Below are 27,911 nucleotides of genomic sequence, written 5' to 3' on the forward strand. Positions count from 1 at the left end.
TTGTCACGTCCACAATTACACCCACTCGGTTTCTTACTTTGGATAATGATGCAAACTCCTTTTTGCGTTTTGAGGTGATGTTGGCAGTGGAAGGTAGGAATCTTTATCATTTTAGCCATGAGTCTGATAAATGCTGGCAGAAGACATTATGAGATGCAATCACAACAGCTTTTTAAAATACATGATATACTTGCTGTGTACCTAAAAAGCACCGCTAACTGTAGGTAACACAAGCTTTTGGTATCACTATGTTAGTGAAAAGTTATAAACGTAATTTTAAGTGGAGAGAGTCTTTAATATATCTTCACATTTTAGCAATATTTTCTTTCTCACAAGAGCAAAATATAACTAATATGATAGACTTTGAAAAGATGTCTTCTTGTAAAGTCGATCGAACTCACTCTGGAGCAGGACACAGTACATTATGCGTCTGCAGTACACAGCAATAGAGCAACTGAAAGAAAAACCAGATTGTCAGCAGCAGTGATTCTGTGAGCGAGTCAGGGATGAGATGGCTAAAGAAAAGGCTAGGTGGAGAGGATAGGCAGCTGGCCAGAATGACACTGAGATTTGTGTTCAACATGCCAAAAAGGGTTGGCACTGCCACTCGCTGACTCACACCCCAGCCTCACTGGGAGTATAGAGACAATAGACTCCCAAACACGTGGTGTAAGGGCCAAGTGACCCACTCTGACACAAATACCTGCCTTTTAGTTTAAACAGGTGCCCACGGCTCTTTAGGTTTTGAGAAAGAGATGGAGAGATATAATGCTGCATATAAACATTTGCTTAATTCATTTATTAGACCACCTGTAATAAAAACAGGAAATGCAAACATTTTCAGAGGTTTCTGAACATTTGTGTTCAGAACTAAGACATATATTGCTATTTATTAAACAAAAAACAATCTGAATTCACGTGTTGATACCCAAATTTGAGACGGCACACTGGACTTCAAGCACAACATTTAGCCAGTAAAACTAGTTCATCTATTCAGAAATACAAGTATCTTACTAAAAAAAATAATGTGCTTTACCATTTTTTAGGATTTTGTAAAACAGTAAATTTGAACATTTGTGGTTACCGATAAATGTTAGATTTGAGTATTAGTGCATTAGTATGTGCTCAGCACATAGTATAGGATTAACCATCACAGAATCATTAAAATTTTCATTTTGGGCCGATGTGATATAAGCCTTCCACTGTGTGGTGGTCAAACAAATTTGTTAAGCACTATACAAGAGAAAAAGTATAATGAGTCTGACTCTTAGAGCTTGTTAATGATTCTGTGTGTTTATGTGGTCCTGGGTTCTTTGACCCAGCGCTTTGGGTTTTTGGGCTGTTCTTAGTCCTTTGTTAACAGTTTTCTTATTTGTGATTTGTGTAATTGTGTTTCTGGATTATCCATTTTGGGTTTTTTTGTGTTATCATAAAATAGATTTAAGTCCTTGAGGCTACATTGTGTTTTACCTGCCCTCTGTTCCCTGTCAAGTCTTAGAGTCTCTGTGTGGTGTTTTTCTGTCTTGTTACTTCCTGTTTTTATTTTGATAGTCATTTGTCTCCGGTGCCATGTTTTAGTTTTACCTCACCACCTCTTGTTATCTGATTTAGTTCAGCTGTGTCTCTCAGATGTCTCCACTCTGCCCCAATTGCTATTCTGTGTTTGCAGAGTTGCTGTCTGCCTTTGTCTTATTGTTTGTTAGGCTTCTTTGGATTCTGCAATTAATTTTCTGCTATGGACTCAATAGTCCAGCTAAATAAATGTTGATTTTGTTTGTTTGTTTATTGCTTTTTGCCTCAGAAGTCTACATTTAGGTCCTCTTCTGCCACTCATGACAGTATAGACTAGTATTACAGTCACTTAACTGAGTCATGTGCATATTTCATCCTGATTTCTCACTGTAAACAGCTCTTAAAAAAGGGAAAGCACACAGTGAAATGCATAGTGACACGGTGGCTATGAACTGTAGATGTACCTTCACTTCCTTCCTTTTTGCTGATGTTTCACAAGCGACACAGTTTTACAGCCGCTTACTTCAGTTTGCCTCAGCATTACTTGAAAACTTGATGCAGTTAGGGAAAATTTCCTCAGCACAGCATTTTAAAAAGACCTGCAAAGCTACACAACCATAAATTTTTCCCTCAAAGCATGTTATGCCATGAAGGAAACGTGATTCTGCTCGCCGTTGTTTTTCGGTCAAAGCAAGAATGATTACTTTACTATCGGACAGAAAATGAAATTGCAAACTGCTGATGAACTTGCATAAGCGGTTTGAATAATGGAATTCGCATCAACAAATTAATCCACAGCTTTCATGCTTCAGTTGCAGCAACTTGCCTAAGAAAAGCGGTTAAATTCAATTTCACTTGCAGCCCATTCAGTTACCCTTTCTCAACAGAACAATTAATATTCAGTGATGCTGATCTACATCTCTGCACACACAAATATGTAAATTACTGGCACAGTGAAACCACTGCAACATGGAGAAAAATTAAGAATATTCTTGATAAATATAAAACTCTTTTTTTGGCGGGTTACGCTCAGTACTGATAAAATGATTCAGCCTATAAGCTGCTGCATACTCCAAACAGTATAATCTGGACTTTGTCTGCAGCTCTTATTGTGCTATAATAACATCCCTAGTTAAGGATGCAGCATAAATAAATCTCTCTCTTCTCCTCCATCTTTCCTTTGACTTCTTACTTCTTTTCATCCTCTTCTAACCCCTTCTCCTCCTCCATTGCCTCCAAAAGCTGACTGTGTGCAGCTATAAAGCTTAACTAACTGGCAAATGACTGCCTCCCTCTTGCTTGCTTATCTACAGGATAAGCTGGGAGGTTATTTCCATGCTATACAGCTCATCAACAGTCGTGAACTGCAGCTCTTCCTTGTGTGCTCGAGGGTAAACCGCAGTTTGCTGAAGTCATCTCCTGCACCTTATGTGTCTTACACACCTGAAATTGAAGGAATCTGCTACAACTGGGAAGAAAATAAAATGATGCACAGTGCTGCATAACAGCAAGTGAGACAGATGAGCCTGACTGCAGCACACGAAGACAGGCAAGGAGTCCAAAAGAAACCAAAAGTAGAGCCACTGAAGGAGAGAGGGATGGTGTAGGATGAGCTACAGGAAGAAACCAAACAGACGTGGGAACTCAAAAGGAGAGGAGAGTGAATTTTTAATCATATTATGTAGAACAGAATAATGGTGGAATTAGAAATGAAATTAATTATGAGTACTACAGGATCAGGAGTGAAGAGAATCAGCAGAACATGAAATCTGGCCAGCATCCTTTCTGGGCTGCAAAGATTCTTAGCACCCCAGGCTGCAATCAGCTACAGTGGCACTAGCTTAACAACAACATCAGAATGCTAACAATTGGCAGGTAATTTGTATCTTGTCATTAAGCTTTTGGCTGGTGGTGGTGCTGCAGAGTAAAAGAATAAAGCTCCAGGGGACACAAAATAGTATCTAATCATCCAGGTGTAGTTTCCCCTGTCAGTGCATCAAGCCAAACAACGAAACAACACTTACTGCTTAAGAGACAGAGTGTTAAAGTGGACACCAGGGTTATATTTAACCTTGGTTGCAGCCAGGGACAGCACAAAAGTGATCCCCTTAAGCTGATTTTTAGTTTTAGTGTCCTTATATCCCCCCAAGTTATTGGTTCTGTTACTAGGTAGGTAACAGAAGCTAGCTGATGTAAGTCTATTGACCGCAACCAGCCAACCAAGACGGTGACGTAAAGCTCCAAACTTACAGAAGAAGTCACTAAACATGTTTTTAAAACTTTGTGTATCTGGATTTGAGAAATAAGTGGTGAAAGTTAGTGTTATGTCTATGTCAGTTTTTGAGAGCAGGGTTCAGTGGTGTAAATGAGCCTTTTTACATTTGGTGTTTTCACTATAAGCATATAGATTCGGTCAGGACAACCTGCTGAAGTTCAAACTGAGCATCAAAATGGATTAAAAAAAAAGGGTGATTTTAGTGACGTTAAGTGTAGCATGGTTTAATTTTTCAGAAACTGCTGCTGAGATTTTTCCACATAATAATCACAAAGGAGAAAGAATGGTATGCATGTTGAAGCCTCACCAAATTTAAGAACAAAAGACTGGAAAAACATTGCCTGGTCTACATCAGTGTTTAATATTTAGTTGGTAGGGTAAGAATCTAGTGTTAACAAGATGAAAGCGTGGATCCATTGTAGTTTGTATCAGTGGTTCAGGCTCCAGGTGGTTTGATGGTGTGGTGGATAGTTTCTTGTCACAATTTGACTCCTTTAGTACAGATTAAGCATTTGTTAAACACCACAGTCTGAGTATTGTTGCTGACCGCGTCTGTCCCTTTATGACCACTCTGTACCGATCTTCTGATGGCTGCTTCCAGCAGGATAACACACCATGTCACAAAGCTCAAATAATCTCAAACTGGTTTCTGGAACATGACTATGAGTTCAATGTACTCAAATGACCTCCACAGTCACCAGATCTCAATCCAATAGATCACATTTGGATTGTGGTGAATAGGAGATTCACATCACAGATGTGCAGCCAACAAATCTGCAGTAACTTTCAGTAAGTTTCAGCACTTTGATGAATCAAATCACTTCATCATTTTGCTGATATTCTACAAAATCAATAAGACATATTCCTGTATGGATGGAAAAAATATCTTTTTAACCTTTGCCTCCCCTCATGTCTCAAATGACACATGAAACCAAGTTTTGATACAAACCTTTTAGCAAGCTGATCCTCTGAAACATTACCTCACTTTTCCTTGGGTTTGCTGACTGGGCTGTTTTTTGAAGATTTTTTTCCCCCCAGAAGCCAGTGCTAAACTTTATAGCTTCCACAAATTAATAGGGTTATTTTATGATTTAAAAAAATGATTTAGAAAAAGAATAAGAAAAAACGCTATTGTCAACCATGTGCACCTTGATTGGCTTCACATTCCTGTCTATGTCCCCAGTGCCCCATCTGAAGGGCCCCAAAGCAAAGTCATCTGATCCTTTGTACTGTATATTTGCAAAGGATAAATGCAGAGTGTCATATGCAGCTAAGTACCCTACGACACCACAGCAGGAGGTTGCTTGAATGTCATTACTGCCAATGTGGTTTATCATGTCCTTGTGAATAATAAAGGAATCAAGTCTTTCTGCTATTGAGCTGCAGCACAGTCTGTTCCTCTTCTGTCTCAGCTTTCAGAAGCACCTATTTGCATCTTTTCTTCATGACTGCTAGGAATTTGACTTGTGTTTTTTTTTTTTTTAACATTTTGGCTTCAAAACTAAACAAAACTGTGAGATGCATTTATTTTCACCTTATTTAATTCAGTGTATGTAGAGACATGTTGTAGAGACAGTTTGCTGATAGCCTTAAACACAGTTTATATATTTAGTCATGGGAATCAATGTAAATCATTGCATTTGCACCAAAAGAGAAAACAGCATCCTAAAACGATATGTTGAATGTGTGCCCTCATTATGGGAACAGTAGCCCAGAGCTGAACTCCTTTTTGAGCCTCTAAAGTGGCATTTTCAGTCAAAGTTTTTATAATCAACATTCTCATTTCTACCAGGCCATCTTTTCGCCATCCTCCAGCTGCGAGCTTCTCTCCATTCCTCCCTTTGTGGCTCTTTGACTTTATATTCCCTGCCAACCTTTTGAAACTGCTGATCTGCCTTTTTTCTCCAGCACAGCTAATTTCTCTATTGTTGACCCTGTCACTCACACTTTCTGACTGCTTGGAATATATCCACATATTTCCTTTTCTTCCCATAATCCTCTCATTCTGTGCAAAGTCTTTTATCGTCTCTCGGGCACAAGCCTGATGTTGACTAAAGGTCCGTGCAATGTTACTGGAATATGTCTGTGAAGGTTCTCAGTCAGTTTTTCCAAGCTCCTTTGACTGCAATGTTACTGGAAGGTTTAGAACTGGTCATGTGACACATAATATTTATTTATATTTCTCCTCTATTAATTGATTACTTTGGCATGAACAATCCCATTCTTCAGTGCAATGTAGATACAAATTTAAAGTCCTGACAATTTCAAATTTTATTACAGAGTACTCAGCAACCCAACATTTCAGACTGCCCCATTTTTTAAAGTCTAATTTAGCAAACACATTTTTGAGCTGTGCTGGAAGTTTGCTACTATGGATGGTGATGTTGGTCTGACCACAACTTTAGTCTTGGGTGATCACCTTGCTTTATATGTAGCTCCATCAGAAAATGGGTACATTGTGATTATAAAGAGACGGACATGGTCAGCAACAATACTCAGCTAGGCTGTGTTTAAGTAATGCTCAGTTGATAATAAGGGGCCCAAAGCGTGCCAAGAAAATATTTCCCACACCATTACGCCACCCTCTTTTTCAGACCATTCACTTTAAACCCTCGAGACCAACAACTGTGCCACATTCAAAGTCCCTTCAGTCACTATTCTTCCTCATTCTGATGCTCAGTTTGAACTTCAGCAGGCCATCTACATGTATAAGTTCATGGAGTTGAGCTACCATCTTATTGGTTGATTAGATATTTGCTTTACTGAGTACACCTCAGCTGCTTGTTAAAGACTGTATGTCTTACATCTAATCATTTCACAAAGACAAAGCAGAAAATGCAATGACGAAAAAAAGAACGCACAGTGGCCATTTAATCCACTGTGCATACAGTGATACACAGACGTTGCTTTGATTTAAATGTATCTGGAGCTACAAAGTCATACTACTTTATAGCACCAAATCAAAAAACTACACCAACTCATTCTGGCATATCTGTACTGTTAGGTCTTAATGCCGGTTAGTTTCCTAATAAGATTGCCTCAACACAAGTATTTTTTGCTGATATTAAACATGACAGTATAAACATCTCTTAGTTCTGTCAATTTGGAGGCTCAAAATGAGCCCATTGTGAGCAAAGAAAAACCCTTTAGTTGCACTCTGAATCTACAAATCATCCTTTATAATACCTGTGAATAAAGATGTGAAAATCCATTTAACCTCCACACATTACCTTTGGGAAAATGACTCATTATAACGCACCCTGTAATTCTGCAGCCAGAAATAGAGCCTGATACACTGCTGCCATCTAGTGCCACATAGGGTTCACATGTGAAATTTTTATTCCAACCTTCAAAAACAATTCCAGTTATAAAAAATAACTGCATGTCTCTTTTACTCCACCATCAGCATCAGCATCATCATCATTATCAGTTACAGTCTTTTTACCTTCACTAATTTACTCGTTAACAATTTAAAATGTATCAAAAATCTACAAATTTGAAGGTTTTGTGAAAAACAAGGCAAGTAAATGCTGTACCTTTCTGTCTTTACAATAACTTCCAATAGATGTCATACTGTATAATAGCAACCCATTGTTTTTTATGACAGAAGCAGAATGTACATGGATTACATGGATAAAGAAATGGGGAAACGTACTAAAAAAAATAAAAACATCTGACATCACAGGAAAGACAAAAATGGTTAATTTCTCAATTCGGAGGTGGCTTTTTATGTGTAGTGTTCACATTCACATACACCTGGCATCCTAACCACCCCGACATCATACATCGGTATTCATACAGTAAAATACAAAACTAAAATACAGCTTTAACAGTTCAATGATCAGCTACAGAGCTTTAATATTCCTATATCCAGCTCTAATCTGCAGCTTGATTGAAATAAATAGAAGTTTACTTTACGTTTTAAAAGGAATGGGTTAAAATTTGACAACAAATGAGTGAAATCAAAGCACTTTCTACATCAAATTAAAGGTTGCCGGTGAGGGCTGAGTCCATGAGGTCATCATCTTCATTTCTCATATACATTGGGCTCGGCCGGGAAGGCCGATCTGAACTTAACATGGACAAAGATGAATCTGAAGCTGAGATGGGAGACCTTGACCAACTGTCCGATTTTATTGGATGAGAAGACGGCCCCATTGACATAGATTTCTTTTTCTCTTTGTCCCTGTCCCGTTCTCGGTCTCTGTCCCTCTCCCGTTCCCTCTCCTTCTGCTTCTTTTTCTCCTTCTTGTGTTTCTTATGTTTCTCACCTGAGCTAAGGGGAATAGAGCTCATGTAGTCCTGGGGAGGAAGTGGGCGCATGGTCTGGTCATCGTCCGAGCTGGGGCTGTTCTGGTGAGACTTTTCAGCCACTGAGCTGCTTCCTGACTCGCTCTCACTATCCTGGTTAAGTGGGGTATATCCTGGTGAGCGGCTGTGACTGGGGGAGGAGCGGTCATGTTTGGGAGTCGAGCCACTGAAGAGTGGAGAAGCTTTCAGGCTAGAAATCTGAGGACGCATATTGTCACCAGATCCTTCTCCTGCTTTCTGTAGGGTCACTTTAGCCTTGATACTTGGAGAGCCACCGTCTGGTTTGCTAATTATAATCTTGGCCAAAGCAGTCGAACCTACCCCACCTGTTTTTGGGTCCATCAACTTTTTATCCCCACTGCTCCCCCCTGACACTGACACTTTTGCCTTTGCCTCTTTATCAGACTTTTCCCGCTTATAGTCACCACTTTGAGAGGATGAGACATGCTTGGATGGTGCCATGTTTGAAGGCCCACTGGGAACATTTCCAGACCCACCGCCAGGAGTAGATGACGAACCAGCTCCCCCTACTGGTGGCCCTACCTCACAACCATCCTCCCCTACTCCTCCTCCTCCAACACTCTTCAGCTTGTCTATGACTGCTGTTAGAGAGGGTTTCTTGTTACGGCTAGGAGACTTTCCTTTGGCGTTTGGGTTATTTGCATTATTCTGGCCAGCCCCTCCACCACTGCCACCTCCACCCCCACTTGCACTGCCTCCTCCACCACCTCCACCACTTCCCCCTCCACCACTGCCATACTGAGACTGAGAGCCTCCTGAGAAGCCAACTGAACCTGAAGATGACGAGGAACTGGAGGATGATGAAGAAGATGAAGAACCAGATGAAGAGCTTCCCCCAGCTGGTTTCTGTGAGCTCATGCCTCCACCAGAAGAAGACTTGGACCCTCCGGAGCTGCCACCTCCTGAGCCCATGGGGGATTTGGCCTTGGAAGAAGGTGGAGTTCCTGGAACCTGGGACTGCTGCATCTTCATAGGGGAGGATAATTTTTCACCAGAGCTACTGGAACGAGAATGGGAAGGTGAAATGTTGGGCTTTATGTTGGGATTCATAAGTGAACCAGGAGGCTTGCCCCCCTGAGGCTTAACTTTATTACTACTTCCTATTCCTCCGCCAGTACCTCCAGGCCCAGACAGGCCATGTTTGGTGATTGGTGAAGATCCTGGCTTGCCAACACCCATCCCTTGGGAGGAGCCTTTAGACTGGGATGGCCCACTTCCTCCACTCCCTGGTTTGGAGCTGTTGCCTTGTGTCATGGAGCCTTCCTTGGATTTGATCTTTCCAGAGGACGATGAGTGTGAATGATGGCTTTTGCTGCTGCTGGTTCCTCCAGTTCCTCCTGTGCTGCTTGTGGCTGAACTGCTGGAGGTGTATCCACTATGGGAAGAGGTTTTGCCCCCAGTTATGGTCCCTTTGGGGATCTGAATAGTGATTTTGGGAATTGGAGGTGTGGCACCTCCAGGGGGGGTTTGTGACCGTCCTGAGCTACCAGGAGACTTGGAACCGCCTCCACTTATGCTGCTACCAGAGCCTGAGCCACCACTAGGTGGTGTATAAGGCCGTCCCCCTGAGCTGTGAGAAGGGGATTTTCCATCAGGATCGAGCTTTTTGCGTTTGGGAGGTTTATCTTTAGATTTTCCCTCACTGGATGGCGTCCTGCTACGCTTCACCTGTTTTCCCTCTGTTGAGCTGCTCCCGATTCCCATCCCAGAACTGCTCCCACCGCTGCCCCCATTCTCATCTTTTGGCCGCATGAGAACCTGTTGTTGTTTAACTTTTGGTTCACCAGATGCTCCTCCAAGGCCCATGCTCAAAAGGGGGCTCTGGGACCCTCCACCATGTGTGTCTCCTAAATCAGGAGCTTGTCCCAGAAGTGGTTTACCACTACCACTGTTGCCTCCAAACACCATCCCAATATCAAAAGGCTCCTTTAGTGAAGGCTCTGGAGTGCTCTGTCCATGTGGAGTAGGATTTTGAGGCGTTCCTGATGGGGTATTCTGCTGGCTACCTCCCCCAAAACTCTTGACAAGGTCCATGTCTCCATCAGCACTTGGAGAACTGTCATCAAAGTAGCTCTGGGAGAAACCATGGCCTGAGGTAAGAAGGTCAGGGTTGAAGTCCGCGGCATCAGGGAAGAAGTTGGTAGAAGAAGAGTCACTGGTGGGAGTGGTAACAGTTCCGGCCGCCTCAGCAATCAGGTCAGCGGGGTCTGTGAAGGGATTCTCATTGCTGTTGGTATTGAAAATATCTGCTGAGTCAAACACTGCACTACCCTGACCTGAACTCGAAGAGTCACGGATAGGGGTACCTAGTGCGCCTCCATCCTCCCCACCGCTGCCCATTAGATGCTGCCCATGGCTCCCACCACTGCCTTTGCCAGTTTGTTCAGGTAAATCTGACAAGATTTCTGTGATATCAGGTCCAATACTATCAGAGCTGGAGAGACGGACCATACGAGGTGGTACGGTACCTGGTGGCTGCTGTTGCTGAGACTGGACATGAGACTGTGAATAAGGCATGCTGGGACCAGATGGTGGTGTTCCACACTGGCTTGGTGCAGGAGTAATGCTATGGGGCGTGTCTAAGCCATCACTGGTCAGGTTAACATCATAGATAGAATTCTGAGATGCGTCCACATCCATAGAGAGGAGCTCACGGTGGAAATCATCCTCGTGAGTGACTTGATGGTGCTGGTGGTGCTGTGGCATGGAAGATGACTGTTGAGATTTCATGCCTAAGCTACCGCCTCCAACACCAGCAGCTGTTCCAGGCAGCATGCCACCCTTTTCATTCCCCCGTGGGCGCTTCTTTTTTCCCTTCGTGCTACCTCCAGGGCAGGTTCCGCCCATGCCTTCTGTCCGTGGAGAACCAGAAGAATTCTGTCTCTCTAATGGACTAGACCCATACAGGGAAGCAAAATCTTGAGTGGGATTGTCTTTCAACAAGTTCATCAGCATGGGGTGATTCTTGGTGTTGCTGGCAGGGGAAGATGTTGGAGGTGGAGTTTGGTGGGGCTGTGGTGCATTCTGGGAGCTGGGACTAGAACCCACACTTCCAGTTATCTGTAACAGACTTGTTAGTATGGGATTTTGTGTGACTTTGCTATAGTCATCTGAATGGCCTTGACCTTGCTGCTGTTGTTGCTGCATCTGTTGCTGGCTAGCCACAGCTCCTGGGGTTAGGCACTCTCCTCCTTGAGCTTGCCTGTCAGTTCGGGACATCCCATACAGAGAAGTGATTGGACCTGTAAAATTGGGCCCTCCTCCAGTAGGTGTGTTGCCCCCTGTAAGCCCAGGCAGTCCCATGGGATTAGATCCATCAGCTGTTACCATATTATAGGTGGGACTACCAGAGGGTGGAAGGTTGTTTTTCACCATAGTCTCCACGGTTTGTGCAATTAGGGAAAGGGCTGGAGTGTCTGCTTGAATGGTTTCTGCTTTCCTTCGAATTGCTCTCATGGTTACAGGGATGGACATGCATCTACAAGAGGAAGGAAACAATTACCAACCATGTACTAAACTGTGCATAACCACACAGTTATGGTGTTATGGTGAGTATCTCACCTCTGGACCACTTTGGTGATGAATTCATCAGTGCAGATTAGAGCATCTGACACTCCTTTATATAGCTTGCAGGATACCTGTCTGGAGTCAATCACCTCCATCACCACTAAAGGAAAAAGATCACATAGAATAGAGTTACACAAAAAACAAAAGATATTCCAGCAGATTAACACATGAACCCCTTTAGACTGCAATCTACTCCAAAGCTAAAAGTGTAAAGTGGCTGCCTGCTAATCAACCTTGAAGTGACTTAGAGGATTTTTTTTTTCAGTCAACATTTTATATTAGCCAACAGTGAAAAGACAGACAGCAAACATAGGTTTGAGATAAAGGTTCAACATGCTGCAGTCATGTGTTGAGTCCTCCAGTTAAAATAATAAATACCAGTTTAGCTGAACTTTAACGCAATGGCAATTTTATAAAAACTTTGCAATTGTTGGTTTTGTGTTTCTGGGCAATGAGTTGGGGAAACCTTTATATACTCAACCAAAGATAATTTACCATGTAAAAAAACAGTTCTCTGTAAAACCACTATACAATCAGAAAAGACCAATTTCCCACATAATTAATTAATATCAACCACTCCAACAGTGTCACATCAATTTCAGTAGTCAGAACTTCTGACTTAAAAATGAATATATGAAATATAAACAAATTAAAGTTCAACTTCAAGCTCTCTATCAGGATTTCAAGTATTTGTAGCAAGTGACTACTGGGGAGAAAAAAAAAGTAGTATAAAGACATTTGTGTCAAATCCACTTGTTACAAAACATCATGTTTGCTGTGATGTTTTTTTAAATGCATCTATCTTAGTGAAACACCTTTATTCCCCGAAACCTCCCAAAAAAAAAAAAGAGCAAAAGTATGTGCTTACCACAGACCAGGGACTCATTCACTGGATGCTGGAAAGAAACGCTGAAACTTGAGTCAGTAAGAGGACACACCTCAAACTGCAGCAGGCCTGCACTGTCTGAAATAACAATGACACTTATTATAAGTAATTTAATATGATAGAAAACAGAGCACATGTTAATAAGATAAATACAGGAAATCAGAAGCCACCTACCTTCTTTGATAGAAGTCCGCTTCACACAGCTGCCAATCAAGGTGTTATAGGCTGCCTGATGCCGAATGATATCCAACAAGAATGGTACTTGTGCCGGGTGGCGGAAGGGGATCTTGGACACCAGTGCTCCTTGAAGAGATCGACCATCTTGCACTGGAGCATCGCCATTCAGGAAGTAACAGTGCTGCTGATCAGGTAACACCTTAGACAGCAAAATAGAAGTTTTCAGATACTTCCAATGACAGAAATTGTGATAATTGTGATATATAAATACAAGTAATGGAGACAATTCTAAAGCCAAAAGAAGAGGTTGGGGGTAACCACCGAGGGTGGACAGACCTTTAACTAAACCAAATAATGTGCAAGTTGAAAGATTCTAGAGATTTACAACACATCGCTGATATTTGTGGAGGCAAGTAATGTCTGCTCACAGAATAAAAGTGCATGTTGTGTGGGGGTGGAGGCTGGGAGCTGCCCTCCTCAAGACGTTGGAGCTGGCTCTGGACAATTAACTGGTAGAGAGGTGACAAGATTGGTGGGGTCTCAAACACTGGGATGGCTGGGGGAAAAATTGACAGAGATTAAGGTTAAACCGTTCAAATAAAGAATAATATTTTCTATGTGTGTTAATGAATAGTGAATACAACATGCATTAGGTAAACTCACAAGTAGCATTGCCCATCCTCTGGATAAAAGAGAGTGAAAAGGGTGTGGGTTGGTTCATCTTAAGGAAAAAACAAGCTGGCAGGTCCACACAGTTGGAGTTGGTCACAGTGGAAAAGGAAGGTGTCCTAAAATAAAGAGAAAAAAATCAATTACCCATGATAACTGCCTAATATTTGCAAGTGTGGTGAATTTGTAAACAATTCCCAGTATAGCATAATTGCAGGTTTTACACAGATTAGAGTTGCTCACTGGAGGACTTTGTAAACACTGGTGAACATGTTCTTACCCCTTGTTGTCAACAGGGTGGGATCCTGTGATCAGTGGAGCAATTGGGAGCTTATAGACAGAGGAGGTTCCTTCAATTGTAACAGAGACACTGACACCCAGAGAGCGCGGCACTGTAACAACAAGCATCCAGTAAGTTACATAGGTCGTGACTGGTAGATGATTCTTGATAAGGTCATCAATGCCCTGCATGCACTTGCCATTGTTGTCCATTAGGTTGAGCTGTGTGCCTGTTCCCTCTTCAAATATGTCATAAGGGGACACATAGCACTGGAGAGAAACAAGGTGACCACCACTTCTGGCTGTCAGCAAGCCCACACTCCCATGCAGAATAGTTTCTACTGTATTAGCATTGGTAGCTAACCTAAAAAACATAAAAACAAAGAAGACTGCATTAAAATAGAGATGATCAAATTAAGTGCTTCGGTCATAATTATTAATTTATACAATTTAGGCAAATGTACAGAGATACAGTCTCTTATAATAAGAGGTGACCCTTGCGATCTTTAACAATAGGTGTCCCAACACCTCATAAAATTAGTGTACTTAGTCTTTTAACAGTACCACAGGTTCAAACTGATTAAATCTTCAGGGATTTATTATTTAACATGCATTTTCTAGAAGCACATACATATAGCATACAACCAAAGTCCTCAGAAATGTGATGAATATGAAAAGTCCAAAGATCCCAAAGACAACTTAAACAGTAAATCAAAGACTTATTGAACTTACCTAAACATGTGCATCATCTTTGTAAGATCAAGCTCCAAAGACTGGAGTGCTATGTACATCTTGGTTTTCAGTTTACTGATACACAGAAAGGAAATATTATTAGACATATGAAAACAATATTCAGAGATGTATGGCATATGCATCTTATAAAAAAAATAATATCACTAATCTGGTCTTTGATTGCTTTCTTTTCAGCTCTCCTGTCTCTCAGCAGTTAAAAAGCCTAAATACATTACATATTCATAACTCAACAATTTAAGAAAAGATAATTTTCATAATCTGGAAGATAGCACATGTAAATTCAATTTTATACGTGGAACGAAATATCTACTCGTGCTTTTAGATAAGCCTAAACCAAACGTCAAAGCCTGCAAGCCTACTTACTTGTCTCCAGGAAGCTTGTATAAATCAACAAGTCCCTTGAGATGTTTAGAAAACTCTTCAAAGTTCTTTTCCCTGTTAAAAAGAAAACAAAAGTGGCTCAATCAGCTATTAAACAGGAATCTCTAACAGGTAACTGCAATTTTAACTTTTAATCATTAACAGAAATGAAACACCATGCACTACAGGTTTGTCTCTTATCATCCACAAGAGTTTCAATTACACATGTGCTTTCTACTCACCTTAAATGCTGAAAAAGCTCAGGACAACTCTGTGACCAAAAATTAAATGCAAAAAAAGATTACTGAATCTTCACTAGTGGAATTAGATTAATGTAATTTGCCTCTCCCAGTCACACAAGCCTAGAGACCAGTTGGCAACCCACGGCAACCACTGGTTGTAAGGGAAAATATGTGTATTCCAAACGGTTGCCAAAGATTCCTGGCACTGCGCTTTATTGGAAACCTCCTTGTGATTGGTTAGTTTTTTTCCTAGCAGGTGGAGGTTGCAATGGTGCACTGAATGGTCTCTAGACCTGTGTTACCAAGGCCTTCTATTACTAATTTATGGAACTACATAGTGATTAGACTGACCGTGGGGCTTTCTCCTTGATGAGCCACTTTAACATCCACTAGCTGGCCACTGGTGTCTAGCTGCACCTCCACATAAAACATGTCCATTGTGATGTAGCACTCCGTTCCAGAGGGACTCAGGTGGGAGCCCAGCCTGCATAAACAAGACAAAAAAAATTGACAAAATAATGCTATGACGTTTCTATACTCCATTTCCTGTTGTGCTTTAGCTAAAACAGTTTTAGTATATTGGAAAAAATGTAAATATTGTTGCTGACTACGTTCACAATGGATAAATGCCATCAAAACTGTAAAATAAAGAACATCATGCAATGTGTTGTATGTAGCCCTCCTAACCAATAAAGAAGCTCATTCTCATTTGAAATATTAAACTAAAGGTTTTTCAACCTAAGCACTGAAAGCTTCCACTGCTTTCAGTGCTTAGGTTTACCGGCCTCGGTAACTGTAAGAGACTCACATGTTTTGTCGAGCAATGGATTCCAGACGATCTGTCATGGAGGGAAGTGATGAGACTGAAAAAGAAAGCAGTTTGTTTTTCTAAACAAAAAGGTCAACTCGCTCTCCCTTGTGTTTCAATCAACTGACGTCCTCACCTTTCAAAGCTCTCTGCAGGGTCTCCAGACAGTTGAGCAGGAGCTGGTGACCTGCTGCATTCATCACACCACGTTTCTCCTGGGACACATTATGTGGAAAGAAAGAGAAAGTTCATAAAACAAAAAATGTGCTTAATCAACAAGATCTAAAATTTGTTTTCCACCTGCTCCACTGGGTTCAAGAATGTAAATTCATTACAGCTTTACTTATCCAGAAGCTAAGTTACTGAAGAATATACCTTTTATGCAATTATATGTTTAATGACATTAAATGTGTTCTCTGTTGTGATTACTTGTTACATTGTGACCTGATGTGGGATTGTTAAGTAAATAGATGGGTCATGATGGGTATTGTGTGTGTTTATAATGTTGTTAAGGCCTTCTAAAACTGGTATATTATACCACTGTAGAATATATTGTATGACTTTCCCCTTAAAGTCTTTCTAAGTCATGAAAACACTTGGTTTTTTTGTAGAGCTAAACTGCACCACTAGGTGGTGCCTATTACTGTTTCAAGAAATGGAGTTGAGGATGTTTTTCGCTTTCTATTCACAAAGGCACCACAGATTTTATCATAAGGGCCTTGCTGCAGATGCCTCTTTCCTGCCTTTACTGATGTAAAATAATGCTTTTGAAATTTGTACAAATCACTTGTAGAAAGGTCTCTCTCTCACCATAGCCTGACGAACAACCTTGCAGGTCTCCTGCCATGGCCGGGAAGCATTGTGTTTGGCATGAAGCCTCTCCAGCAGAGCAGCCATGCGACTCTGCTTCTCTGCTTCTAAATAAAAAAGAAATACATGCATTTAGATAACTTTTAAGCAAATTTCATACACTTATTCTGTTCTGCATTTTAAAAGAGGTTTATGATCTTTTTTGCCACCCAGAATAACCATATTTATGTAATAAAAGTACTTAAACTAGAACAAGACAAAGTTTTTACTATTCCTCTAGGCAAAAACTAATTTCATCAAACAAACACATTTTTTTGTCAGTTTAACAGCTGCAGTTTGAGTTGCTGTTAAGCTATATTGTATATCTTTATGGGCGTTTCTATTATCCTTGTTATTCTGAGAAAAACACAACCACAAACTATACTGTTTAGAAATAATTTTGGTTAATCCACACCTGTGTGAAAGGCTATACAAAAACTTCCCGTTCAAACTTCTATGTGGCATTTGTCTAAGAAGTGGTAAACATTGTAAAGCTACATGTGGTAACTTCAATGTTTTAAGGCAATAAAAACAACAAAACAAAACTTAAAGAAATAAAATATCAACTTAACACACACAAACACATTTTTTTTAGTGTAACTTTATGAGGAAAAAAAAAGTTTTGTGCGTGTTTTTGAATGTAGATCAGCAGGAATCCCAAAAAGTGGATTCTGTTTGAATGTAGCATTTTCAGCGGGAGAAGCAGTTTGTCACTCATCCAAGTGACTTCTTCAGTCTCAGCTGACTGCAGGTTTCCTCAACCTTACAAAAAGTACATTTGTTTAATGACATGACCACTAATCAAAGACCATTGATCAATGATAGATAGATAGATAGATAGATAGATAGATAGATAGATAGATAGATAGATAGATAGATCTCAGCCAATCCTGGTGGACCAAGGTCTAATAGTGTTGTAGGCATTATCATCATTTACGTATTCCAAACAAATTGGAAGCCAAATGTGTACTGTAACAAATATAAGTATAAAAATACTTTCTTTCCTCTATATTTTCAAGAGTGACCTGAGAGCATGACAACAACATCATTATCATCATCTATGTCCCACTTGTACTATTTGTGTTCCAGGCAGATGTCTCACGTAGGTAGGCGACTGGCATGATTTTTATACATTAGCTGGTTGGTAGGATTTGTCAGCTCTTTGGAAAAATAACAAAAAGAACAAAAAAAAAACAACAACTTTTAATAAAAGTTTTGGGATCCTTTTACCAGACTGTTAGTCTAGGATGTCTAGTGTTGTCAAAACATGTCGATAATGAGCTATTACAATGTTGCAGCTTATTACACAGTTTGCCAAACTGATGGACAGACTGGCATTTTTTGCTCTACACGCTGAATAGGTAAGCAAAACTTCTGTGGTGTTTATATTTTCAGAGCCTTGTTTTGCACGACCTACCTATCATCAGTGTTTGCAGAAAGTTGACGTTAGCAAGCTGCTAACGTTAGCCGTTAGCTGATTACAGATAGGCAACTAACGTGACTTTAAGCGCACCAAAAAATAACACCAATCCTTGTACAGATAAGCCGCACTTATCAATCTGGAGTTATTGTGTGTGTATGGTACCCACAGATGGATTTCAAATCTATAAAACATACGCAAAAAGCAGCAGTACTCGCCAAAATAGTGGGCTGATTTAGCAGTTAGCCATTGATAGCCCAAGTCCCAAAATAAATTATCAGTAAAGCAACGAAAAATAAAGCACGAGTCGCGTTCTTACCCGTTACTTCTTCGGTTTTAACCCGATCGCCATGAGTCTGATTTCCTCCCTGCTGAACTGAAACAGAAAGTTCCCTCGCAGGGCTGCAGCTCTGCATAGAAACACCAGGCCCCGCCGCCATTGTACCCCCTGCTCCACTTCGACTTCCCCGCTTCAGGTTCCTAGCATCCCTTCCGGGCTTCCGTACTACTATAAACTCGTCATAGCAAGAGAGGAACAGCGATTTTTTTTTCTCTTGGGTGAGTCCTTTCTCTATTTGTGTGTATTCTCCAGACTTTTTTTTTTTTTTAAATTTTATGTATCAATTTTTTTTGCATGTTTGTGTGTATATATAACATACACGAGCACATTTAAAATAGTATAAACATTTTAAGGTTCCGACTTACCATTTTGCACGTTGTAACAATTACTTTGGGTTATTTATCACAACGTTTCCAGGAGAAACGAAACAGCTGCCTTTATCGCTTCAAAAATAAAAGCCTTTTCAGCTTATAGTAAGACAGTGTCAAAATTAATACTGCAGATGGCGTATGGTCGCTGTGAGTAAATGATTCATGATTTGCCAACAGCAACTAACAGGCAAAATCCAAAGGAAGGTTGAAATAATCATGTAAATAATGCACTACATTACTAATGGTTTTTTGTTTGTTTGTTTGTTTGTTTGTTTGTTCCTACTGTTGCCCTCTACTATAAAGCAGTCAGAGAAATAGGCCGTTTAATCAAGCAGTAGATTAAAAAAAAAAAAGATTAAAGAGCAAAAGCATCCATGCCTTGCACACACAAGCACATACTACAGGCACACACCTGAGCCTATTGTACAGCTGAGCCTGTGGCAGAGTGCTCTCTAGGGAGGATTTTCCCACCAACCATTATGACCTGCCTAAGAGGAAAGCACGGGGTGTGTGCGTGAATAGGATTCATGTGCATTTGTGCATATGCAAAGATGTATTTGTGAACATGGGTAGGCTATAAAGCAGTATGCACACAAACACAGGAGATAGCTATAGACAGCAGTGGAAATGGAGTGGGACCAGATTGGCATCGTCTGAGACAGTAGACAGACCCACAGATAGACATGAGAAAAGAGGGGAGGTGCCGCTATGTAATTGATGTGCCCACCAGGAGCTTTAGCTGGCTGCCTGGCATGGAAGAGGAGTTGGGCACTGCTGCCAAGACAGCAGTAGGAAAAAGGAAAAGGAGGCACGGGCCTTAGGGAGCACAGTAGCAGGCTGAAACCATGCCCATCAATCAGAGGCTAGTTCACCTTGCCATGCCAAGCGGGACCTCCCTCTGTGCCGAGGGATGGCGTGGCACAGGGAGTGAGGCTGGCACCGGTGTTAAACCTTCCCTAATCCTCCTGGTGGGTGTATCAGTGCCACGTCCGAATGGCAGCAGAGTGGGCAGAGCCAGGCATGAGAAAAAAAGAGAAAGTTCAACCCCTGTGCTGAGAAACGCTTCTCTGCATGTTGTTAACATGATGGAAAAATGTTCACATTGTCTCAACTACAAAATGAATGCCACAGTGGCTAAAGAAAACCCCAAAGTAAAACAACAACAACAGCAGTAAAAAAAAAAAAAAAATCTAAGAACTGTCACATTAATCAGAAAAGGTATTATCTCATGAGGCATTATTGGCAGTACATTTTTGACACAATAATACACATTACAAATTTTACATTTAGGCCAAATTTACATTGCTTCTTTGCACATTTTGAGTCCTCCGATCCATTTATTATCACATTTTATTATTTTATGAATAGATAAAACATACACACACACACACATGTGAACACATACATACGCTCCAAGTGCACTGCTATGCAACATTTCTACACACTTTAAATGTTTAGGTGCTCGTTCATCATATGGCACCATTAGGGTGTAGCCTAACAGAGCCCCAAAATCATTTCGCAGCTTGACAACTACACAGAATGTACAAACAAAGTCACGAAGAACTTTCTTCAGAAAGACAAACAAGGAGTCCTGCAACAGATGGTATGACCTCCACAAAACACTGGTCTCAACATCACTGAGTCAGGGTGGAACTGAATAAAGAAGCAGAAGCTAATGAGACAGCCTAAATCAACAGAAGATACTTACCTTGGCACATGCTTAAAGGCAAATGTTAGACATACCCATTAATCCGATTCAGCTTTTTTCTGCTTTCCGCATTCGGTGCAAAGATGTGTCATTATTTTAAAAGAAACCTGATTTTACATCCAGTACACAAAAGATTTGCATAATATGTGTGTATGCATACATATAATATACATATTATATGTATGCATACACCTACATATAGGCTGTATGTGTGGGGTGGTGAACATATATATACTGTATGTCAACCACTAATTTTCAGTGTTTTTACATTTTGTATATTTTCACAGTGTTGTTGTGTAGAACATCTCCTTATACACATGTATTTGATTTCCTCTGCATGTTTCCAGCTTTAACACAGGGGATGAAGATGTGTGAACAGCTTGGCAACCTTATTGAGCGCTTTGAAGTTAACTACCCTCCTTCTTTTTTTCCCTACAGCCTCTCTTGGTGAACTCTCATATTACCTGCAATGAATAAAGATAAATTATTTGATGCATGCATGCCTCCTTGAAAATTCATAGCCATCAGACAAATTAAGCATACAATGCAATCAGCGCACTTTCTATATGGTTTGGCGGTGGGTTTAGAAGCGGCCTTATTAAGATGCTCTTGTACAAATGTGCCAGACAAAAAAGGAATCAACTGAGCTTTTTGCTTTCCACCTATCGTACAAGTTTGAGATCAGTGAGCCTGAAGGCTGGAAGCAGTCCAGAAAACAGTGAAGCATTATCAGGACACAGTTTCTGCTTCTTTGGCACCGAGTGCCTTGAAGTGCTCGGGCAGCTGGGAAGACTAGAGGGGGGAGGGTGGTGAGGGAAGAGTAAGAGACAAGGAGCGGGAGAGAGAAAGGAGGGGTTAGCCCTATAGGACCATTTGTGATGAGGCTCATTTGCACAACGGCACTTAATTGGCTACAACAATTAATTAATGTGTTGGAAAGTTGGCACAAAAAGTTCATTTAAGAGGGTTTTAATAAGCAATTAGGGAGAAGTAACCAGTGAGGTAGAAGCAAGCGCAAAAAATAGACGTAAAAAACTCTAAATGTATAAACTTCCAACTAGGTCTTTTTGGGAATAATGTGCCATATCTGGAAAGCAGGATGCGGTTTGCTATTATGGGTAGTTATGACGCATCCCATTGTGAGCGCTGATGACATTAAAATACATTATTTTTACCCCATACTTTTATAACCCCACATGTTAATGGCACCCACTTTCCAAAAACAGCATTGTCTCCTCTCCCCTTCATTCTCCCTCCCACTGTCTGCCTCCCTCTCTCTCATTCTCACTCTGTGTATGAAATATCGCATGACTAATGAGTGGAGCAGGTTGAAATCCTGGGGAAGATGTCCTTGGAAGACGAATGCATTTTCAGCAGAATAATTAACTTAATTAACAAATTCACATGCATATTCATCAGCCTATTAATGTCTCCTCTGTGCGGCTTGATGAGCAGTGGGGTAATAACCATCTCATTTGCATAGCCTGTTCACACGACTCTCCGTTTAAAGACAAAATAAGGAAAGGAAGAGCGCGGGAGGAAGAAGGAAGAGAGAAACTGGAAAAGGAGATGACACGTAGAAAACAAGGGAGAGGCTCAGCAGGGTAACACGCAGAGGTGAGGCAGTGATGCAGCCTGGTTGGAAATAGGCAAACATTTATATTTTGACTGATAGGTGACATGAGGAGTGGTGACAAAAATGAGCCCAGATGAAGTGGCTTTCTCATCCCTCCAGTCAACCTTGTAGCTTCCCTCTCCTCATCACCACTTCCTAGCATTAATGCCTTAACATTATATCTCCTCAAAGCTGCAGCAAGTGCGCTTTTGCTTTTTAATGACCCTCTTAGTCTCATAGTGAAGTCACAGTACACTAATACTAGGGTTCAGATGTTTATCTGCGGATAGTGAACTGCTCGTCCGTCATTCGGTGGAAACACATGATCATATCAGCATGCCCTCTCCGTGCCTCTCTCCCTCTCTGTCTGCCTCATTCTCTCCTTGCTACGGTCTCTCTGGGGGAATCTTCTTGGCATTGCTCCACTCCTTTCTTCTCCACTGCCAGGCTGCTGCTGCCGTCTCTACTCTGCTACCACTGTCTGCACACAACCTGGTGCTCCTAGCAACGCCACCTCTCTCGCATACACTCCACATGGCAGTCCGATTGGCATGTGTGTTTGCACCAAGCACGCACACACACACCTCGTGTTTGACGAAGGTTTATCGCCGCTCTTATGTTTGTTTGTCGTATCGTAAATCCTTTGTCCACAGTGTGAAAGCTCACTGTTTATTCTGCCACTTCAAAAGAAAACAAAATTAAAAATGTCAATTTCAATAAACCCTCTTTCTCTCTCGACTTCTGATTGGCTGCCGGTTTGGAATAATTGAACTTGTTTCAAGCACATGCCGCCTTGAACAGTGTTCTTTACTAAATCATGTGAGACAACTCTATTACTTCTCAATGATTACAATCATTTTACCTTTTCAAATGCATAATATTTTTAATCATGATGACTTACTGACATTTCTACAGGTTGTATGATACTTTACTGTTTACAGCTTCATCCTAAACTTAGCTTTTTTTTAGTCTTTTTAAAATGTTATTCTGGTTTTTTTTTCACCTCCAGCAGATTAATTGTGTGTACTTGGAAATTGATTCGTCACTCAGTCACTTCTTATGGTAACAGAGACCGTTAAGAGGAGTTTCACGTTTCTCTGTCATTTCACTTCAAACAAATCTAAAGCACCTGATTTCACATCAGACACTGAGGAGAAATCAGTGTCTGATATCACATGACGCATCACTGTTAGATTGCAACATGCAACCAACTACTTTTCCACAAAATTTGTGGGATTTTACTTCATTTATTTATTGTCAGTTTTATTTTTTTGTATTCGCCACATTATGCTCTGATGCTGGTTGCATGTAATTCTCTGGCTTCTCTTCCGTCTGCTCTCCTTAGCATTTATATGAGCATGCACAAATGTGCGTACACATAAATTTAGAAAGCTCCTAGTCCCATTTGGGATTGTTTTGGAAGCTGACAAGTTTCTTTCTTGTATTTGAACACTCTAACATGTCTCTCTGTGAAGCATGTAATTAATCAAATTAATATGTGTGTCATAACGTAGATCTATTCTTTTGTGTTGACCGAATTTTAGGGTTTATTTCCACCTTTTAATTTTCAGTACTCTCAGTCACTTCAGTGCTCTGTTCATATGCAAAGCGTCATGGATGAAATCCTCTGACTGAGGAAACATTTCCATTTATTTATTTATTTTTATTTTGCTTGTGTCATATTTACTTGTTTTTGACATTGTTTAAATTTTGCTGTTTTGTGTTGGGTTTCTCCTGCATAGAGCAACACGTGCAGTTATCTCTGTTGTTGTTTGCTCTATGCTATATGTCTTTTACTGGAGCTGATACCACACACAGATATTTTTTGCTGGAGCATATAGCACCCTACACACTTCAACTGGTGGAGCTGCGGAATTGGAGATAAAAAGTTATTCCTCCTCAATTAGAAGCATTTAAAAAGTATCGGTACAAAACTCTTTACACATGTAGCAGTTTATACTATGAGATTTTTTCCCCCCCACAGCATGTGAGAATGTTTTTTTTTTCCTAATTGATTTTCTCACTTCCCACTCACACTGCAGTTTTTGATCTGGCTGCCTGTACAACTAACTTGGCGCAAGGGACTCAAAGGGTACCAGCTAATGGTTTGACACTGATAACCATAAAATGACCATGAAATCTTAGAATTTGCTGAGTTTTGTTTATTTCAGAGTAAAATTTTCTACTCACATTCGTAAAGAAAACAACTATAAGACACGCGACTGTTCTTAGGTACTTGAATCTGTGTCCTTCCTTATGAGATGGTTTAGCTGTCACGTCATTCCGCTTCTGTTGCTTTCATAATTTTTATCAGCATGTTAAGTTATGTTTCTTCATTTTGTGCATTATGACTGTCTGGGGGAAAACATTATCTTGCTATAATACAATTACTCCCTTTTGATTAAAGATTGAACACAGTTGCAAGAGAGTTTTAGATTTCCTTTTGTAAAATATCTCTTACACTTTTTAAGTCAGCTTGGAGGATGCCGACAAGCGGTGCAAGCTGTTGTGTTCATATAGTTGTGAGAGGGAGAGCCAGGATGGGCAATTGAGATACAGAGCATTAGCCAGTGTCAGGAGAAAATTAAAGGCCAGATCGCTTTCTTAATCAGAGCACAAGCACAGCGTTAAGAAGGAATTAGGTCGACAGCTGCTGTTTAGCTGCTTACCTTGCTCCCGCTTTCTCCTTTCCTCATATATGTACACATGTTTTTCACACTCTTATTGTCATTCTCCTTTTTATTTCACTCTTTATGCTCTAAAGCTTTTTCCTTAGTCATTGTTTTGTACATTTCCTCCTGGCCTGTCACTTTTTGTTGCCCTGTCTCTCTGGCTCCCCTTCCATATTTAATCTTTTCACCCCACACGAGAGCTGCGCTTTGGCCGCTTGTCAGCACCGGACACAATCTCAGTCAAAAGTAAAAATAACCTGATTTTGTTTTTTAGAAGAGAAGAGAAGAGAAGAGAAGAGAAGAGAAGAGAAGAGAAGAGAAGAGAAGAGAAGAGAAGAGAAGAGAAGCATGATGGATAGAGGTGGTTTTTGGTTCCGTTCCAGGAGGCTCAGTAGTCTCCCTGTGGCTGATGGATGAGTTGTCATAGTTGAGTTCTTCTACATACACCTGAGATGAATGGACAAACAGCAGTGGCTCTTTCCTTGTCTATCCATCTTCCTCTGTTTAGGTACCTTTTGCTGTCCACACTTGTCCCCTACATCCGCCCATGCAAAGGGCTTTTCAGATATTGGTTTTTCAAAATGAATGTCTAATTATAGACTCGAGAAGACAATACTTGTGTGTTTGCCAAGCTTGTTGCTGCAATGATGAAAATAATTCAAAAGTGCAAGAAATGTAACAGTTGGATTTTTGTTTTATTTATTTAAAAAAACAGACATTGTAGAAATTGTTCATACAAAGCTTTCAAAGAACCTGCAATACAGCATGTTAGCACACTGACTGGAATGTTTATGTTAAAAAGCCAATATCAGATCTGTGCCAAATCAGTATGTCAGTCTAAATGGTTTACCGAAACATGCATATTAAATTCCAGCCCATTTTTCCAGCTCCCGTAGAAATAGGGTGGACTGGTCACTGAGGTCAGGAGTCATGCCACTTTCTGATTTGGCAAATGTGGCGTATAAATTTGAATTTGTTGCGTTAATCTGTGGAATCAGCTGGAATGACCCTTAGCCCGAGTGCCAGCATTTTACCAGGGATAACCAGAGCTCTTTACGCTGTGGAAATTATACCACAAAGTGGAAGGTTTTAACTGATTTTTTCAATTAACTTTCATTGCAATGCATTAGGTGCTAACAAAATTACATGAATTTTCATTTTTAATTATTTTGGTTAGAGAGAATTAATCAAATAACACTGTAAATTAATGCTGTTAGGACATTAGGTGACCTTGTGGTTAGGATAGTAGGATATCAGCAGTTATAACAGTAACTGCATTTAATATTTTGTGTGTTCTGCACTCTGTTAGAAAGGCAAGAGAGGCAAAATGCCAACACGTGCTAGTTTGTCATGTGATCAATACCCTTCAAACACAGTGGAGTTCAATGTCATGAATACAAGTTTAGTTCTGGTGCATTATAGAAAGACTGACTCTTAAAATGTTTTTGTGAGTGTTGCTCTCACCCTGGGTGCACAAGCTTACCACAGACTGCCCTTATGTAGTTGGTAGGCTACATACAGCCCATACTAACCCACCTCTTTGAAGCACAGGCACACTCTGGGGTGAAACTACTCTGTGTCCTCTCCAAGGGGAAAGGTTTAAAAAACATTTAATTAGGCTTTTGGCATGGCTTCACTTTTCGCCTGGAGGTGCTGGAGGAGGTTTTACAGACTTCATCCCTATTAGAGCCTCACCGATTAAACATTCATGAGAGCAATCAGGAAACCCTATGTGTTCTCTCCTGCTGTACAACTTCATCTGTAGTTTGCAGTATAGTGTTGCATGTCAAGGTTTATGTCGCTGAATTATCCGCCTGGGTGGCGTGTGCTCTCTTTTTATGCAATGACTTTGTAATTATTTGCCTTTTGAAACAGTACATGAAGGTGTTTCCTCAGTCATGGTGCATCCATGCATGCGTATAGTAAAAGTCCTCCTGTTTTGGTGGTTCCCAGATCTGGTCTAGAGAGGTGTTGTACGGCTAAGATGGCGCAGGAAGGCAGAGGAAGTTTGGGGGAGTAGGTTGGGATGGTGTTGGAGGGAGAGATTGGGGGTGGGCGGGGTGGAGGGGGGGGCAACAGATGGTACGCCACGCTGCGAGGGACGTCGGCTGCCACGGGTGGGGGTGGGGGGTGTGGAGTGGGGGCAGATAAATGGGAGTGGGAGGAGGTACTTTTTCCCCAAAGTGCCAGCAGGGATGACGAGGAGGGGGACTAGATGTATGTTAGCGTGCTTGTACGAGTGTGCCTGCGTCTCCATGTGTGTGCCCGCCTTGCATGTGTGAAGCAAGGGCCATATTCAGACTCCCGCTTCTCATCGAGCTGGGTGAGGAGCCGCTGCCCCAGTGCCTTGTGCCCACTCAGTGTCTGTCTGTGGACTTCCAGCGTTGGAGAAGAGTGATGACTCCCCACGTGCCAGTACACAGCTAGCTTGCTGGCATCAAGGCTGTATGAAGAAGATGCTGAAATTACTCGTAACCCAGTTGTTGTGATGAACTACAAATTGTGATCCTCACGTCAGACACCATAAATCAGCCTCGAGCAAAACGGCCATATGTGAGGGGAATTTAATAGCGCTCGTTTGATTTTTGTGCTTTTTCCTTTTTTTTGTTGGGCCAGCCTTTATTTCATTGAAAGCTGCTGAGCCAAGAGGAGAACAATTGAAACTTACCCTCAATATTCTGCATCCCTACCCATCATCTCTTTCTCCCATCCTCATCTCCCCTCTTCTACAACACCTAGGCATGCACAGAAGGCGCACATGCCCACACACATGTACACACCAACCCCCCAATTACAATGGTTGCCTGTGAGCACACCAGCTTCAGTGGTATATATGGCTCTGCCTATTGAACAGATGTTGTGGAATTTAAGATGCAAAACCACCCCTCCATCACCCCCCATGCAACTCACACATGCATGTATATATACACACACACAACCCTCACTTTCCCTCCCCCCAGCTGGCCCTGCCATGAACATGCCATGTGGCGCTCCATTCCCCCTGGCACTCTGACTCTGGCTGTGCCAACTCTGCCGCGTCTGGCCGCCGCCAACTGGAAAGACTAAGAAAACAGCA

At 41.2% G+C, this 27,911-nt stretch overlaps 1 protein-coding gene across 1 annotated transcript; it reads right to left on the reverse strand.

Annotated features, from left to right (window-relative positions):
* Positions 1 to 7,086: 7,086 nt before the first annotated feature.
* On the reverse strand, positions 7,087 to 18,607 carry med1 (mediator complex subunit 1). Its single transcript, XM_086303752.1, has 16 exons — positions 18,449 to 18,607; positions 16,671 to 16,777; positions 15,997 to 16,075; positions 15,861 to 15,915; positions 15,404 to 15,536; positions 15,053 to 15,081; positions 14,814 to 14,885; positions 14,430 to 14,504; positions 13,898 to 14,061; positions 13,699 to 13,810; positions 13,413 to 13,537; positions 13,178 to 13,305; positions 12,747 to 12,948; positions 12,555 to 12,650; positions 11,681 to 11,786; positions 7,087 to 11,597 (listed from the first exon to the last, which is right to left on the reverse strand). Exons 1-16 carry the CDS (start codon positions 18,567 to 18,569, stop codon positions 7,772 to 7,774), a joined length of 5,430 nt encoding a protein of 1,809 aa, XP_086159878.1. The 5' UTR covers positions 18,570 to 18,607; the 3' UTR covers positions 7,087 to 7,771.
* Positions 18,608 to 27,911: the final 9,304 nt, after the last annotated feature.

The sequence above is a fragment of the Aulonocara sp. 'chitande type north' Nkhata Bay genome, linkage group LG8 (assembly GCF_057382095.1).
Source record: "Aulonocara sp. 'chitande type north' Nkhata Bay isolate Kocher_YH1m ecotype deep benthic linkage group LG8, A_spYH_male_GT1.1, whole genome shotgun sequence".
Lineage (NCBI taxonomy): Eukaryota > Metazoa > Chordata > Actinopteri > Cichliformes > Cichlidae > Aulonocara > Aulonocara sp. 'chitande type north' Nkhata Bay.

Excerpts from the sequence above, each read along its gene's own strand:
- med1 (XM_086303752.1), bottom strand. The coding sequence starts at position 18,569 with ATGGCGGCGGGGCCTGGTGTTTCTATGCAGAGCTGCAGCCCTGCGAGG. Across the intron at positions 15,537-15,860 it reads TCCATTGCTCGACAAAACAT|GCTGGGCTCCCACCTGAGTC; the intron begins GTGAGTCTCTTA and ends TTGTTTATGCAG. Across the intron at positions 12,949-13,177 it reads ACAACATGCACTTTTATTCT|GTGTTACCTGATCAGCAGCA; the intron begins GTGAGCAGACAT and ends TTGCTGTCTAAG.